The 18,423-nt window shown below is 37.6% G+C and overlaps 2 protein-coding genes across 2 annotated transcripts; one reads left to right on the top strand and one right to left on the bottom strand.

Moving 5' to 3' along the window:
* The first annotated feature begins 4,682 nt into the window (after positions 1–4,682).
* LOC131299590 (uncharacterized) lies at positions 4,683–8,045 on the top strand. The gene is made up of 5 exons (XM_058325175.1): positions 4,683–4,701; positions 4,784–4,794; positions 4,904–6,017; positions 6,292–7,274; positions 8,001–8,045. Exons 1-5 carry the CDS (start codon positions 4,683–4,685, stop codon positions 8,043–8,045), a joined length of 2,172 nt encoding a protein of 723 aa, XP_058181158.1.
* Positions 8,046–8,470: 425 nt separating this feature from the next.
* Positions 8,471–17,125, bottom strand: LOC131299589 (uncharacterized). The gene is made up of 9 exons (XM_058325174.1): positions 16,868–17,125; positions 12,493–12,877; positions 11,707–12,373; positions 11,505–11,636; positions 10,238–11,220; positions 10,032–10,122; positions 8,993–9,253; positions 8,770–8,909; positions 8,471–8,657 (listed from the first exon to the last, which is right to left on the bottom strand). Exons 2-9 carry the CDS (start codon positions 12,861–12,863, stop codon positions 8,471–8,473), a joined length of 2,832 nt encoding a protein of 943 aa, XP_058181157.1. The 5' UTR covers positions 12,864–12,877; positions 16,868–17,125.
* Positions 17,126–18,423: the final 1,298 nt, after the last annotated feature.

Raw genomic sequence — 18,423 nt, 5'->3', positions numbered from 1 at the left:
GCCAGGTATTGATACATTTGTGTTTCAAAACCCAGAAAATCACTTGTTATCGATACCATTTGTCCTAGGTATCGAAACCTTTGCATCTAGAAAGCTTCTTGGTCAAATGGTATCGATACCATTTGGCTAAGTATCGATACCTTTGGCTTAGGGACAGTTTTTCAGTTTTGTTCTAAACTTCATCTTTTTGACCCCCGATTACTTCTAACTTATTCCAAACACTTCCAAAACACCCCGTTACATGGTTAATTGTAATGGTTGAGTTTGTAAAGTATCGTTGCATCTATTGCCCTTGTTCGGTGGAAATTTTGCATTGATTATCGTATGAACCGTGATTGAATTGAAATGACGTAACACAAGGATACGCGATGCTTGAACATTTATCGACACAACGCGAACATTCAGGACTCATCAACGGGTGAGTGCCTAGAAGAGGACATCGGGTCCTTCAATTGGCCCGGTAGGAGCTATATGCTCATATTGGATACTTCAGGACCTCCCAATGGGTAAGGTGCCTAGTAGAGGACATCGGGGTTCTTTAACTGGCCTGGCAGGAGCTACGGCTCAAGACACTTGTACGAGACACATTTGGACACATGGTACTTTCAAAGGTTTCTCATCAAGTATTCGGTTGGTTCTGAAATTGGAGTGTTGGGTTATCGGTTGTTGTTACCATCAATTCTTTGAGTTTTTGTATCACTGTCCATCATGTGATCTTCCTTACAGCTCATGTGCATACATTGTTAGATTAGAGCTTTCTACTGGGCTAGTGTAGCTTAAACCTTAAATTATTTTCCAGGTACTAACTCAGGACAGTAGTCGCATGCTTGGGAGCGCATGGATGTGAAAAATTCTTTTGAAACCTAACCTTTGAGAAGTTACTTGTTCATCTTTGCATGTCATCTTTTTGGAAGATGTATTAGTAACTTTAATTGTAAATCTTTTGACTTTGGACGTTGTAATCCTTAACTCTTTCGATACTTTGTACTTACGTTATTTGGACCGTTGAGCTAATGATGTAATTTACTAGAAACTTGAATGACAAAGTCCAATTATGGAGGTGAAATGTTAAATTCTTTTGGGGTATTGTACGGATTATTGTGAGATTTTATTTGTGGAAACCTTTTATATTTATGTTGAAAATCGAGAGTGTGACAATTTTCAGATCCTTCTTGTCTCAAATCTCCACATCAAACTCTTGGAGGAGCAAAATCAACCTAATCAACCTAGGTTTGGTCTCCTTCTTAGAAAGCAAATGCCGCAGAGCAGCATGATCAGTGTATACTATGACCTTGACCCTAAAAGGTAGGACCGGAACTTGTCAAAGGAAAAGACCACAGCGAGTAATTCCTTCTCTGTAGTGGTATAGTTCAACTGCGAATCAGAGAGGGTCATACTCGCATAATAAATGGCTTGAGGGACCTTGTGAACCCACTGGCCCAATACAGTACCGACTGCATAGTCGGATGCATCACACATAATTTCAAAGAGCAAAAACCAATTGGGGGACTGCATGATTGGTGCTGTGGACAATGCCTCACGGAGCTTCTCAAAAGCTCTCATACAAGCCTCATCAAAAATGAAGGGGGTGTCCTTAGCTAAAAAATCACACAAGGGCTTGGCGATTTTAGAAAAATCCTTGATAAAATGCCTGTAAAACCCAGCGTGTCCCAAGAAAGCAAATTTGCTTGACTGATGAAGGGGGAGGAAGTCAAGAAATTAAGTCAACTTTTGCCTTGTCAACTTCAATCTCCCTCTTGGACACTATGTGGCCCAAAACAATCCCCTCATGAACCATGAAGTGACTCTTTTCCCAACTGAGGACCAGGTTAGTCTCTTTGCAGCGTTTGAGCACTTGGGCAAGATTTTGGAGACATGAATCAAAAGAGGCCCCAAAGATCGAGAAGTCATCCATGAATACTTCTAGAAAGTCCTCCACCATATCAAAGAAGATAGCCATCATGCACCTTTGAAAGGTCGCGGGTGCATTGCATAAGCCAAAAGGCATGCGCCGATAAGCATAAGTACCATAAGGACAGGTGAAGGTAGTTTTCTCTTGATCCGCTGGGTTGACGGCCACTTGGTTATATCCGGAATAGCCATCCAAAAAATAATAAAGCTCTGGCTTGCTAACCTCTCTAGGATTTGATCAATAAATGGAAGTGAAAAATGATCATTCTTAGTCATGGCATTGAGCTTTCTATAATCAATACACACACGCCAACCTATTGTCATGCGTGCGGGCACGAGCTCACCCTTCTCATTCATAACGACAGTGATGCTTGACTTCTTGGGCACTACTTGAGTAGGACTCACCCATTTACTATCAGAGATGGGGTATATGATACCCGTCCAACAATTTAACCACCTCCTTCATAACGACCTCCTTTATTTTAGGGTTCAACCTCTTTTGCATCTCTCTTGATGGTTTTGCATTATTTTCGCAATGAATGCGGTGCATGCAAATGGATGAGTCAATTACTTGAGGTGCAAAATTTGATCGTGTCATTTCTGTATAAAAAATAATTAATAGAAAGAGTAATTACTACTACCTAAAAGATAGCGGTAAGTACTTCGAGTATCGTCCTCAGGGATTACGAAGGCTAAGTTGTGATTGCTTCAATTGATTTCTAAATTAATTCGGAAAGAGATTTGATTGTTTGAGTTCTAAAATATTTAAAGCTGAATAAAAATAAGCAATAAAAAGTGAGAGAATTTATGAGAGAAAAATCTAGGGTTTCGAATCCACTTCCCATTGTAACAATATTTATGCGATGACAAAGGTTAATTACTTGAATCAGTCCGGATATCATTAGGGTTCGCGGGCCTTACAGTATCACCTAAAGATTATCATGAATCCCCGAATAGCATGGGGTATCGTCGCCTAGCATGAACTGTCTTACTAGTACAATCCGTCTCTATGGCACAGATCGTCTAATAGTATAGTGCGTCTTAAGAAGCATAACCCATCTTACTCAGTTATCACAAAACAATTAAGAACTGTTGTATGAACGTGCATAAAACTCAGGAATTCATACACAAGATGTGATTGGAAAAATTAATATCGCAAATAAATCCTTATATCATACAACCACGATTTGAATAATAAAATACTAAATCAAAATACTAACATTATTACTCCGAGTTTGAGCTTCATCTCCGTCCTAGAAGAGGGGATTAGCCAGACATCGGAAGGCAAATCATTACAATAATTTGCTTTGGTTCACTGCTATTGTAGAATGCCAGTCTCTTGATATGCGCACCACACTGCCTTTCTCCATTCTCTGTTTATCGTGATGCCTCTTCGTTATGTGCGTGGCTCTGCTTTTATATATGGTGCAGCCCTATGTTTTCCGCCTTTTAATTATTCCCAGCCGACTTCAACCTTTTACTCCATGGCACACCATTCAGTCAACTAATAAACATTGGGCCCACCCAATTGAATTGCAAATCATTTTCCTCAGTGATGCCCGTGGACTAATTAGTCCAGTGCTAAATTCTTGACTCCATATGACCTTTAAACAGATCAGCTTCGAACATCGTTTAATATTTTAACTTTGTGCTTTTTGTACTAAATCCTCCAAATACCTACAACAAAAATAAAAGCATAAATCACCAAGTAATAATATATAAATAGACTTACCATGGATAATTAGGGGGTGCGTATGTGAACATTTACCCGCCTATCAGAGATTCCGAATGCTTGCAGAATATTTTTGGAATATTTAAATATCCATCCTCTTTTTTCATGCTATGTAAGAATTCATCCCCCCCCTTTTTTCATGCTTATGTTTTCATCTTTGTAATATGTAAATTACCTTTATTACCCTTTATTCTATTTTATATCCATAATTAAACGGTAAATTGGGCTAGAGTCCGTTTTAAAGGTGTTTTTGGGTGTTTAGTCCAACCCAATGTGTAATAGTGGTGAAGGCCCATTACTGTAACATTTATTAGGTCTACAGTCCGTTTCTAGACCAAAATGCCCTGACTGGTGTGTATATATAATGTGTTATGTTTAAATTTTGTTCCCTGCTGCTTTCAACCCAACGCGCCATTACTGGATAGGGCACCATTTCTGGATCTCGAGCAGCACAATCACGAGATCGAGCTCGTTTCTGGTGCGCCTCTCTCTCTCTCTCTCTCTCTCTATTTATCTCTCTTCCCGCAATCACAGCTCAGTTCTCTCTCTCTCTTCCTGCGATCACAGCTCTTTTTTGGATCACGATCACTTTCACGATTTCGTTTCTGTATTGCGATCACGATCTCGTTTCGCTTTGTGACGATCTCTCCCGATCAGGATCACGATCTTTTGTCTTCGGAGTGTTTTCTGTTCGCGATCTCTGTGCTGATGTTTCTCTGTCGCTGTGTTCTTCACTATCTCAGTATTTGTTTTGATTTTTGCTGTGTTCTTCTATTTTGTGTTTTATAGAGTTTATTTGCTGAGATAGCGTTATCTATTGTTCTATTCTGGTAGATACTGAGATTGTTTTTTTGTTGAGATAACATTATCTATTGATTTATTCTGGTAGATACAGAAATTATTGTTGCTGAGATATGTGTATCACAGTGAACTGTATTTTCTGAGATACTGTTATGTAGATACTGAGATTGTTTTTTTGTTGAGATAACATTATCTATTGATTTATTCTGGTAGATACAGAAATTATTGTTGCTGAGATATGTGTATCACAGTGAACTGTATTTTCTGAGATACTGTTATCTCTTTCTATTTTTGTTTATTTGCTGAGATAGCATTATATCTATTTCTTTGTTCTGGTAGATACTGAGACTGTTTTTGTTGAAATAACATTATCTATTGCTTTGTTCTCATAGATAGACTACTTTTTTGAGATATGTGTATCTGATTTGTTTATTCTGATATAATGTTATCTGTTTGCAGACTGAACTGGTTTTTGAAGTTGAAATGGATTCTTCTATTCTTCTATTGTGCAAATATGGATCCTATAGTCTTGTTGTTAAGGTGACAGAAGGTTATCAATTTGAGAATCTTATTGGAAGTATTTCTAACAAGTGGAATGGTTTGGTATCAATGAGGTTGTTGTATTCTGTTTGTGATCATCGTAATATACTCCTTGAGAATGATGATGATTTTTGTAATATGATGGATTTAGCTGCTGCATATGGTGCTCGTTGTGTCGAGGTATCAGTTGAAGATGGTAATTGTAGAGTTAGTAGCCGTTTTGAAATCGGTGAAAGCAGTAGTAGCAATGGAAATGGTGGAGTAACTAGTAGTTCACATTCTGAAATTGTTGAGGATCCTCTTGAAAAATTTTGTCCTCATCATGAGACAAAAAGACTTTCTGCTGATTGGGCGTATTTGATTAGTCATGTTGGTCAAGAATTTAGAGGTGGTGTTAAGGATTTTAGGTTATCTTTGTGTAAGTATGCAATTGAAGTTGGATTTAGGTTCAAGTATTTGAAGAATGACCAATCAAGAGTGACAGCTGAGTGTGCTTTTAAGGCAGATGGGTGTAAATGGTTTGTTCATGCAATTCTAGACAAATCAAATCAATTTTTTTGCATTAAGGAGCTTGAAAAAGAACACAGATGTGGTGCTACAATTTGTAATTCAAAAAATTCTCGGATGTCTTCAAAGCTTGTTGCAGAAGAAGTTCTTGATGAAGTTCGTTCAAAGGCGTCGTATAAGCCTATAGATGCTGTTAGATTCTTCAGACAACGATACGGTACTACAATCGGTTATCACCATGCATGGTTAGGTATTGAGATGGCGAACAATGATACTCAAGGTGATTATGCATTGTCATTTAACAAACTTCGATTGTATGCGGAGGTAGCGAAGGAGAAAAATCCCGGTAGTGTTGTGGACGTTGAATGCTGTGAAGATAATCGGTTTCGAAGGTTATTTGTGGCATTCGATGCATGCATCAAAGGATTCAACTACTGTCGGCCTTTTTTGTGTCTTGATGGTACTTTTTTGACAGGGAGATATAAGGGAACTGTGCTCGCAGCCGTTGGGAAGGATGCTGATAACGGTTAGTTTTTTTTTTTTTTTCAAATTCAGAGAATGCTTATACTGAGATAGAGTTATCTCTCTTTTTAGTTTTGTGATTATTGGCTGAGATAGCGTTATCTATTGCTTTATTATGGTAGATACAGAGACTATTTTTCCTGAGATACCGTTATCTCTTGCTTTATTTTGGTTTGTAGAGACTGTTTTTATTGAGATGTCATTATCTCTTGCTTCATTCTGGTAGATACAGAGACTGTTATAGCTGAGATACTGTTATCTGTTGTTTTTTTGGGCAGGCTTGTTTCCGGTTGCTTATGGTGTTGTTGATTCCGAGACCGACGATAATTGGCTTTGGTTTTTGTTGAAGTTGAGATCTATTCTGTCAGCTCGTGAACTTACTTTCATAACAGATCGCCATACTGGTCTTGTGAAGCATGTGCCAGAGGTTTTCTCAAACGGATATCATTCTTATTGTCTGCAGCATTTGAAGAATAACTTGAGGGATAGGATGTCAGGAAGAGCACCTAATGGTTTCCGGGAACGAGTAGTGAGTCTTTTCAATGATTGTGCTCTTGCACCTACAGTATTAGATTTTAAAAACTGTGTAAACGAATTGTTTAAGGTCGGTGGAGACAGAGCTAAGGAGTTTGTTGCTTCCATTCCAGTGTATAATTGGGCAAATGCATATTTCCCAAGTAAACGATATGGGGAAATGACCTCAAATGCTGTGGAGTCTTTCAACAACTGGATTGTTGAAGCTCGTAAGTTGCCAGTCCTTAAATGTGTTGATACGATCAGGGTTCAAATCATGACTCAAATGTGTGAAAGGAAACAGTTATCAAGAAAATTGAACAGTGTTTTGTGTCCTGAATATGATGCAAAATTGAGAGAGTTCTTTAATAAAGGACGGACATGGACTGTGTTTGGATCAAGTGATGAGGTTTTTGAAGTGTCTTCATTACCAGCTGTTGTGGTTGACATAAGAAACAGGACATGCACATGTTGTCGTTGGCAGCTCTATTGTTTCCCTTGTGTGCATGCATTCACAACTCTTCAGAAGAATGGCATAGATGTATCCAATTATATTGATCCATTATACACTGCTGATGCTTTCCGATTCTGCTACGATTGTCCTATACATCCTGTTCCTATTTCTACTCTTGGAGTTGCACCAGTGTCTGAAAATTCTGCTGTTATTCTTCCTCTTATTCTTCCTCCTAAGACTAGGAGGCCACGTGGTAGACTCAAGGTTGCAAGAATCCGGTCAAGGGGTGAGAAGGTGAGGCAAATAAGGTGTGGCAGGTGCAAGAAGTTAGGAAATCATAATAGGAAGAGATGTAAGGAAGCTTGTGATTGATTCATTGTGTTCTATTGTTGATTCATATTCATTGGACATTGAATGAAAGGTTGAACGTTGGCTGAGATATTGATATATATTTTATTTTGTTTTTACAGAGCATGTTTAGGTTTTACAGTTTATGGGTTTAGGGTTCACAAAGAATGTTTTGTATGAGATAGCTTTATCTGTCATTCTATTTTGCGAAATGTATTGGCTGAGATATTGTTATCTCTTTTAATTTTTGTGTTGATACAGATTTTATTGGCTGAGATATCATTATCTCTAACTTTATTCTGGTAGATAGACTATTTCGCAGCATCAGTTGTGTGTCAAGTGAAAAGATATAGAGTTGTTATCATAACAAAATGATGACCTGCTATTCCCATTGTTCGGAGCCAACTATGCATATGTATCGTTTTAAACAAAAGAACAATTACTGTAATTCAAAACAGAGCAGGCAAGACATTTCATATACAAGCCTTGGTACGGCGAATTCCAATTGTTCTGAGCCGACCATTCATATGTGTCAATTTTAACAAAAGAACAACTATTGAATGAAAGGTTCACAAAGAATGTTTTGTATGAGATAGCTTTATCTGTCATTCTATTTTGCGAAATGTATTGGCTGAGATACTTTTATCTCTTTTAAATTTTGTGTTGATACAGATTTTTCTCTCTGAGATAGCATTATCTCTAGCTGTATTCTGGTAGATAGACTATTTCGCAGCATCAGTTATATATCAAATGAAAAGATTCAGAATTGTTATCATAACAAAACGATGACCTGCTATTCCCATTGTTCGGAGCCGACTATGCATAGGTATCGTTTTAAACAAAAGAACAATTACTGTAATTCAAAACAGAGCAGGCAAGACATTTCATATACAAGCCTTGGTACGGCGAATTCCAATTGTTTTGAGCCGACCATTCATATGTGTCAGTTTTAACAAAAGAGAACACCTATCGTACTTCTAACAGAGCAGCCAAGACATTTCATGTACAACCCTGGTATGGCGAATTCCAATTGTTCGGAGTCGACCATTCATATGTGTCAGTTTTTAACAAAAGAACACCTATTCAGCAAAAGAATACCTATTCAACTTTCCAACACCTAGTCCTATTCAACTTTCCAACACCTAGTCAGTCTTCAAGTTTCGGTCTTTCCAAAGAGCTTCTGTCCATGTTCTTGGTTCATCATACAGGAACCTCATCAACAATAACACTCTGTATTCTCTGATTTCATCAGTTGTCAATGACTCAGGGATGCTTTCTCCGTGTGCAAGCTTGTCAATGATGTAGCAAACTATAATTCCACAGTCAACACTGCAAAAGTTGTCATAATCAGAGTTTAGAAGGATAGAAATAGAGTGCACAGGAAATAACACAGTGCATAGTAGTATCGAAATAAGATGCTGAACATGATTAATTGGCTTACGTTCCAGGTCTTTGTTGCGGAGATGCAGGTGAGATTATTGGAGCATCAAACTTTTGCTTTTCAAAGATTGTTTCGTTTTGTGATGAGAGGATGAATGTTGGGGTATGATTTTTCTTCACGAATCCTTCAACATACCTTTTCTGCATTTGCAAGGTTAAATATTTGTTTATTATTATTTTTGCGTCATTTAAGTATGGATTACAAGAAGTCTCAGTATTTTTACCATTAAACGAGCATCTTTAAGGTATGCATCTGCCTTTCTTCCAGTTGGTCTGATGGAGTTGTAATGCCTCCATTGCCCATCCTCAATGTCATAAACCAGGACAGTCCAATGGTATGGATCGTTGTCGTTCTCTTTATTACCTCCTGAGGAATTCATGGGGAAAACCAAGTAGCGATAGGCATGCTGTTTTTGAATGAGTTCTAGCAGCTTGTCATCAAGGAACATCTTTCTGACCTCATTTTTCTGGTCCTTCAGTAGGCTCTGTCAGAAGGAAGTGTTTTACAAATTACATGCAACAAAATACATACCATATACCAGTTGAGATAACCATATCTCATGGTTTCTAATGGATAATTCAGAACATAGAATTCGTGAGGTATTCTTATCTCTTGTTCTTTGTGCGCAAAAACAGTATATGAGAAGCAAGAGATAACAGTATCTCAGACACATAATATGTTTTTGATATTCTTATCTGTTGTTCTTTGTGAGAAAAAACAGTGCATGTGAACAAGAGATAACAGTATTACAGAAAAATAACATGTATTTAAGCAATAGATACAGAGATCAAGTAGTCATGCGAGACTAGTGCTTTACTTACCCACAATATGGATTTGAAAAATAGTATTTTACTTTCATCTCCTTGCTCTCTTTCCAATATGAATGTAAACGAATCGATGAGCTGCACACATTATTTCATGTGAGACTTAAATGCACAAAAGATTGGTAACAGTCCTGAAGAAATATAGAGTATTGGCAAAAATGAAGTGAGAGATAACAGTATCTCAGATAAAAAGTGTTGGTATCTCACAAACTTAATAAAGAGATAATGTTATCTCATCCAAAGAATTTACTGGTAGTACAATGTATACACATGCGAATGTGGATAAAGCAAGAGATAGTAATATCACAATGTAAATGTCAGCCAATTCAATTCCCAAATAAACCGAATAAACTAAGAGCTAAGAATTAATGGAAAGCGAGGGATTGATAAAGAGTACCGGAGGGGTACGGTTTGAGAAAGACAAGGAGCCTTTCTTACCGTGTTTTGTACATCTTTTTCATTCAAGATTTCTATGACTTCTTGCAAGCTTACTGTACCATCAAAGAGGTTGTTATCCCAGATAGGGATTCTGCAAAGTTGTAAGACAACAGCAGTACATCAGCAATGAATATGAATCAAGAGATAACAGTATTTCAGACAAATAACATCTATTTGAGCAAGCAAATTGGTGCATTTTTACTAACCTGATGTCTTTCTCACACTCAAATATGTGATTTAAGAAGATCTTGTCATTTTCTGGGACAAGATGTGCCAGCTTTGTTGTTTCAACACCCATATATGGTAGTTCTGGAGATGCTTTCTCTGCTTGTTTCTCTGTGCTTTTCTTCTTCCCATAGACTTGAAAATCCTCCATGTTCTTCCCTTTCCTATCTTCCCTCTTACTCACTCTCTTTGTCAACGACGATGGGTCCACAGTATGACCTTTCCTCAATCTCTTCTTCGTTGTTTGTTGTGGTTCTGCTTGAATGCTTGAGATTGTGGACTTGATCATTTGGTCTATTTCTTCCTCAGTCACTTCTTCATCATGAATTGGAGATTCATGATGGTGCACATTCTCGCTTTGTTTTTGTTCAGACAAGCTGTTTTTTTGTTTCTGCAACTCTTCAATTATCTTCTGATCTTTGTAATGTTGGGAAACACAATGTGCTGCAATGTCATGCAACTCTTCTGTCACCTCTTCAATTTTTTCTTCCGCTATGTCCTTCTCAACATACAACCCGCCTATTTCAACCTCATTTTCGATTATGTCTTCCTTCAACATCTCCACCTCAACATGCAGACTACAAGTTTCTTTTTCAATATCTGTATAATCTGCATTTTGTTTTCTATAACCTGAAAGCTCATGTTGAAGGGATTCTACATTCTGGCGTAACTCAACAATCAACAGATCCCTTTCTTGGATCTTCTTGTCCCTATCTTCAATTTCAACTTTCATGACATTGTTCTCTTCTTCAAGCACCTTAATTCGTTGTTCAAGCTCTAAAATCAAATTCTTAACATCCTGGTTCTCTTCTTGAGGGTTTTCTTCTTGGGTTAAAGGCTCTTGGTCCGTAAGGTTTTTCTCTTTGGCTTCGGGTTCTTTGTGTGTACCTTTTTGTTCGTGCAAGACTAGAGCTGCAAACAACCCTCTCTCCCGTTCAGTTAGCTCCAATTCTTCCTGTTTGACCTTTGAGAGTAGAAGGGAACAATGAATTAAAAGAGGTAAATTCAGATTATAGATTCATGAGATTTAATGTTTCAACTAAGATAGAGTTATGTCTCATTTTATTTGCAAACTGTATTTGACTGAGATACTGGTATCTCTTTCTTTTTGTGTGTTTATATAGAGTTTATTGTTTGAGATAGCATTATCTCTTGATTTATTCTGGTAGATACACTATTTTTGATGAGATACCGTTATCTAGTTTTGACCATAATACATAATAAAATCCAATAGGTAATGATGCTTACCATTCCCTCTGGAAGGCTGCTCAGTGGTGCCTCCAACAGTTTAGCAGCAAGCTCATTCATTTTCCATTTCATAAATCTTGGAAAAGTTTGTTGAGCTGGTTCCATAATGTGGGTATGTTCACAGAGCCAATACTGTTTTCAATGAAAATATGTGTCAGATGTTGTTGATATTTTACTACAAGAAAGGGTAGAAGATTTTTACCAGGAGTGCAGTGGTGCAACCACCAACAATCGCCGGATTCTTGGAGTTGAGTTCGTTAACAAGATTATTGGTGATGAACATTGACCAATTGTAATTTGCACTATTTTCCAAATCCTCAACAAGCTTCAGGTAGGACCAATTCAGGTTTGGACCTGTTGTTGGGAAAAACAGTGTTCCAATGGTGTACAATGTCAGAAGACGTGCCAAATCTTTTGCAGCTTCTATCTCTGATACTTGCTTTTGCTTCTTCTTCTGCTTCTTCTTGACGGGAGGTTTCAAAATATTTTCAATTGTCACCCTCATTGTTGAAAGGTGCATGGTGCTTGCCCCAGCAAAGACTCGATTGGCAAATTCTGTGTCTGGCCTTCGCCCGTGGGTTGCGATGTGGATCTTCACCGGTCCAGATGTTATTCCAAAAATGACACCAATGTCATGATCAGTCAGAGGAATATCTTTTCTTGCTAGGGAAAACTTTGCTTGACCTCTCTTATATGTCTCTATCAACTTGATAAGGACAGGATCAGATTTCTTCACCATTTGCTCATCAATACTGCCTTGAGTAATTGCAAACAACATGTTCGCAAAAGGTGATTTCTGAATCTGTTCGGATTGTACTTCATTGAACTTTACATCATGTAGAAGGCTTACAATGCTGTAAAGATTCGACCTATAATAAAAGTAACAAGACAATAGCAGTATATCAGCAAAAATGAGGCAAGAGATAACAGTATCTCAAAAAAATAACACCTTCAGGTTATTGTATAGAATGGCACGCCAAGTAGTTACCTGTATTGCAAACGTTTTGGTTTAACCTCCTCTTCCTTCACCTCTTCTATGTCTGGTTCCTCCTTTTTTTCTTGTCTTTTTTGTCTTTTTGTTTTGCTCTTGGGTTTATCTTCTCTCTCTTCCTCTTCAAGTTGTGGTTCTGTCTCTTCCTCTTTCCTTTTCTTTGTTGTTTGACTCCTTGTTTTTATGCTTTTTTCTTCTTGATGTTGTGGTTTCTTTGTAGTCTTCTTCCGGGCTATCATTTTGAATCTTTTATATGTTCTAGGTTTTTCAGGATTTTCAGGAAGGTTTTCAGGGTTTTCAGGAGGGTTTTCAGGGTTTTCAGGAGGGTTTTCAGGGTTTTCAGGAGGATTTTCAGGGTTTTGTATCATTTTGAATCTTTTTCCTGTTAAAACAGATGAGAAAACAGTATCTTAGCAAAAATGAGCAAGAGATAACAGTATTTCAGATAAATAGTGTTGGTATCTCATAAACTTAATAAAGAGATTATGTTATCTCATCGAAAACGTTTTCTGGTTGTATTTTACAACAAGGGATAAAGTAGGAGATATTAATATCACAAATAACTCTATCTGCCAGAAATATAGTATATTGGCAAAAATGAGCAAGAGATAACAGTATCTCAGATAAATAGTGTTGGTATCTCACAAACTTAATAAAGAGATAATGTTATCTCATCGAAAACGTTTTCTGGTTGTATTTTACAACAAGGGATAAAGTAGGAGATATTAATATCACAAATAACTCTATCTGCCAGAAATATAGTGTATTGGCAAAAATGAGCAAGAGATAACAGTATTTCAGATAAATAGTGTTGGTATCTCATAAACTTAATAAAGAGATTATGTTATCTCATCGAAAACGTTTTCTGGTTGTATTTTACAACAAGGAATAAAGTAGGAGATATTAATATCACAAATAACTCTATCTGCCAGAAATATAGTGTATTGGTAAAAATGAGCAAGAGATAATAGTATCTCAGATAAATAGTGCCCTAAATAGTGTTGGTATCTCACAAACTTAATAAAGAGATAACGTTATCTCATCGAAAACGTTTTCTGGTTGTATTTTACAACAAGGGATAAAGTAGGAGATACGAATATCACAATGTAAACACATGCAAATACTCCATTACACAATATTTAACATATTGATGAGCCCTAACATAAAGAAAGTGACAAAACCAGTAAATGACGCTAAAACCCTAGGAAAGTGACGACGATCGGAATGACGCTGTTCACGATGACAATAGCAACGAATACAAAAGTTAAATTACCTGTTGAAATGGTCGAAAACCAGCGAAGATGACGACAGGGATGGTGAAAGGAACGCCTACAATAACGATGATGGCAACGACGATGAAAAGATCGACGATGACGACCGTGAAAGGATCGACGAGAAAGACCGCGATTAGGTTTTTTCGTCTCTGAAATGTTTTTGAAAACGCGTGTAATATGGGTAATTTTAGAACGCGTGTGATAAAAAGGACTGGAGCCGCTATAAATTCTTTAGATGGACTAATTGCTTGTTAAACCCTATAGTATGTCCTTATAAACAAGGAGCCCTATATTAAATATACATACATTTACACATTTATGCGGGGGGGGGGGGGGGGGGGGGGGGGTGTTGTTGATGAAAACTATTTCCTAAATCTATGGGAAATAGATGGGTTGAATATGGAATCACCTATGGAATTAGGTGAGATATAACAGGGGAAGAGATGAGAATTTTCAAAATTTCAAATTTCCAACAAGAAATCCCACTGATTTCTCATTCCATTTATATTCCACAAAGCAGATGCCCAAAGCCCTGTTCATCATGAATTGCTCCAGTGATTCCACCGTGCAACATGTATCGAATACGTACATGAACATTTCAGCATTATCAATCATTGCAGAATATTATTAACCATGTTACCTACAAGTTTTGGTGGTATATATATAAACCAGTTCTTAATTTGTCGTAGAGAAAGGCCATTCACGCCAATCAAAAATAAAAGCCACTCATTTCATAATCGCAACGTAGGATATAGATAAGCACTCACGTACGTACTTTGTCGAAGTTATGAGATAAACTCGAATTCCTGATACAATTTGTATATTCACATGTAGAGTATTAAATAGTTTCGTTCGAAGCATTTTGTCAAATCTATATCTCATAGTATTACGCAATCAAGATCTCCACTTGATTGTTATGTTTGTTATTTTGAGCACATAGCATGTGTATTCTGTTCCGCTCGCACAATAGTCAACCATGAAACGTTGGCGAATATTAATGTTCACGATGAAAAGGTCTTTGGCCATCAACTTCATGGATTATAGGTATTGGCCAACTAGCCATGATAAAGTGACCATGTTTTATGAAATTAACATGATAAGTTGACCATATTTTTTGCATGTATTAATCACAGTAAAATGCTCACATATTATTCAAAAAGGTCACATTTTTAATTGATCTTATTCTATGAAATATGGTCAAATTACCATCAAAACAAGTATTATCATGATCAGCATTTCATGATTAAATTACCATGTCGATTTCAACGTTTCAAGTTTAATTCTTACAAAGCTTACAGACAAACTCGCTTCATGGTAAATGATGTTAATAATTTACCATGAATTGAAATATAAAACTAAAATAAACCAAAATCAAGTTTTCTTGGTGAAACCCAAATCAGAATACTTGAGTATTGGCATGAACCCACAATGGACAATACATAATTCATGATTTCTCGGAGAACCGACCAAGATTCAGTGGGGAGCCGCCTATATATAATCTCAACTTCATGCATACATACTTCTCGATTTGTAGAAACAAAGTAAGACTGGAAAAGTCCAATTTGCACAGTTCGTGATTGGAGAAACAATACTAAATGAAGACATAATAAGAAAAGACCATAGTTGAAGCAACAATATTTTCCAGAAGGAGAGCTGTCGGTGATGGGACTGAGATCTGCCGGGCACCGCTGGTTTCCTCGCCGCTGTCCAGGACTCCAGATGGGTTGTGTCACCCTGACAAAATCTGTTGAGCGCCTTGGTTTTGCCGCCTCTCCGGTTGTGGCATCAGTAGCGGTGAGGACCAGTGGGGGGAGCCGTCGACGATAGGGAGTGGTCCAGATGGAGAGCCGCCGGTGATGGGGACTGTGATGGGTTGAGTGGAGGAAATTTTGGGAGGAAGAATTTGGGATTAGAAGTCGGAATTTATGGGGAAGGATTGGGGGAGGAATTTTTGGGATGTACACGCGAGATTTTTGCAGATCTGGTAGCTGGAGGAGTCGAGATTCTCGCGAGGACGGAATGGGTTAGGATTTCGTCCCAAAATTTAGCGATATATATATATATATATATATATAACAACAAAAGGGCATTACCGGTATACAAAGTAGTTCAAGGACGGAAACATAAGTAGCGGAGGAGGCAGGATGAAATCATAAGTTTGTAGGGCTTCTAGGATGATTTTTTAAGTCTCCCAATATTTTTTTTTCACTAGGTTACTGAGGGGGTGTTCCAACTTAAAAAAAAGAAGGTTTTGGAAAAAGGAAGGTAATTTCAAGCCCAAAAATCATATGTTTATGCAAATAATTTTCCTATCAATATGGATCTTGTTTGATAGATTTCATTGAGATCTTTTATACGGTGTAAGAAAAATCAAAAAATTATTTTTCATTTTCATTATATTTGAGTTTGAAAATTGAAGAAAAAGAACTTTTTAAAAAGGAAGGCTAGTTGGAACACCACCTGATTCCCTTTAGAAACGAAGACTAAAACGTTGACACTTTTACTTGTATGTGTGAAGTCCTCCGTTGGGTTTTTATTTATGTTTAGTTTATGGTTTGTCGTTGGTCTTTGAGTGGAATGGCACGTGGCTGTGCCGTAATATATAAATAGACTTACCAAGCATAAATTAGGGGGCGCGTATGTGAACATTTACGCGCCTATCAGAGATCCCGAATGCTTGTAGAAATTTTGTTTTCACGAGGTTACTGATTCCCTTTAGAAACGAAGACTAAAACGTTGACACTTTTACTTGTATATGTGAAGTCTTCCGCTGGGTTTTTATATATGTTTAGTTTATGGTTTGTCATTGGTCTTTGTGTGGAATGCCATGTGGCTGTGCCGGCTCGGGCCCACTTTGGGTGTTGTTTGCGCGGCAGGGGGTGACAATACCGGTACTGGCTGCGAGAAACTTGAAAAACTCACCACTGAACAAAGGGTACTGGTACTAGGCAAAAGTGGGATACCGATACTGATATTGAAATTCAGCATGAAGAACACAGACATGACAGATTTTACCCAAATCCAAAACAGCGACCAACAACAAACATCTAGGCACCAAAACTACTCATAAACACATAAAGAGAGTTATGATTCCCTACCTCAAGTTTGAAGTCGAACACCCAAGCGATTGGTCAAGCCTTAACCCCAAAAGCTAGAAATCCACCAAGAACTCTTTCCCAAGTTCAAACCAACGGAAATCAAGCTCAGGATCGTGATTAGTGAGTGGAATACAGGTAGATCTATGTGGATTTTGAATTATAGGGTGTGATTCTTAAGGGAGAGCGAGAGAGAGATGTGCAACGTGCCAGCGAGAGAGAGAGATGTGCAACGTGCCAACCCCCCCCCCCCCCCCCCCCAACAAACACACACACACAGACTGACACACATATAGCACCCATATTGCGCCCCTTTCACTTATAATCATACTTCACTAACTCCCAAACTTCCATATCCTTGCACATTAAACCCAACACATAACCACATTATCATTCACACTTTTAATCACTCAAGTACATATTAAACATTAAAATTAAGAAATTTTTATACAGGTCTCTACAATATATATCATTGATAACAAGTGTATAAAACAATATGCAAGACATGTTGTGATTTAATAGGCACATTGCCTAATTCTTCACAACACCAATGGCACTTTAGTCGACTGGACTGACTTTGACATCATAACCATAATGCATGATCATTTTATCAAATTACACAACAAATATAAATCATACTTGTCCCATTTTCTTAGAATGGCTTTCAAGATTACCATAACTCTGCCCCAGATTCACTTCCATGAAGTTAAACACATTTTTCATCTAACACCCGTAGTTGTTTGTAGACATTGCTCATTCGTACTGTTCATTCAACCTCTCAACCCAGTTTAATCCTGACTAGACATGTACTTTCCAAACCTGTATCCTTCAAACCCCGTTAACATAATAGACCACAATCACACCTCACCCTTTGTAAAATCTAAACATACACAGTTATCATTTGTATTTGATTCCATCCTCCAATTGATCCCTGTCGCTCAGAACGTGATTTCTAACTCTTCCAAACCCATAAAGCCGACTATTAGGCCCACTGGCTCACCTACTTATTCCACAACCAACAACTATTTCCCCGGACCCTCCTAACTCATCCATATGTATAACAAAAGATAAATACTCACCCACCCCTCTCCCCATAGATAATCAAAACCATATATTAGATCACACATTCAATTTAGGTGAAATACTTTCAAGTCTTCTAACATTTTTTTTAAACAAGAATCAAAAAGTGATATCCTGAGATTTTAAATCTAAACCCTAGATATTTTCGTTCACACGCTACATATGAATTTCATCTACAATTCATCCAAATCAAATTAATCTGAGTTTTTGAACTGAAAGAGATTCTAACTATGCCAACATCTCAACCAATTTTAATAGCAAAATAAATTAATAGAAGACCCCACACAACGACATGTTTGGGTTGATTTGGCACCGCCGCTGATGAAAGCTTACTCACTTTTATGGAGCTCACCTGAAAATTAAGGTCTGTGGATTTAAGAGGTGTGAGAAGGTGGGTGGTGAAGACCAAAGAGGGAGGGATGTTATGGTGGTGGAGGGGGTAGTGAGAGGTGGTGGTGGTTGCTAATGTTGATGATGAT

Source organism: Rhododendron vialii, chromosome 9a, assembly GCF_030253575.1.
Source record: "Rhododendron vialii isolate Sample 1 chromosome 9a, ASM3025357v1".
Lineage (NCBI taxonomy): Eukaryota > Viridiplantae > Streptophyta > Magnoliopsida > Ericales > Ericaceae > Rhododendron > Rhododendron vialii.
This window is presented reverse-complemented; position numbering and strand designations above follow the sequence as displayed.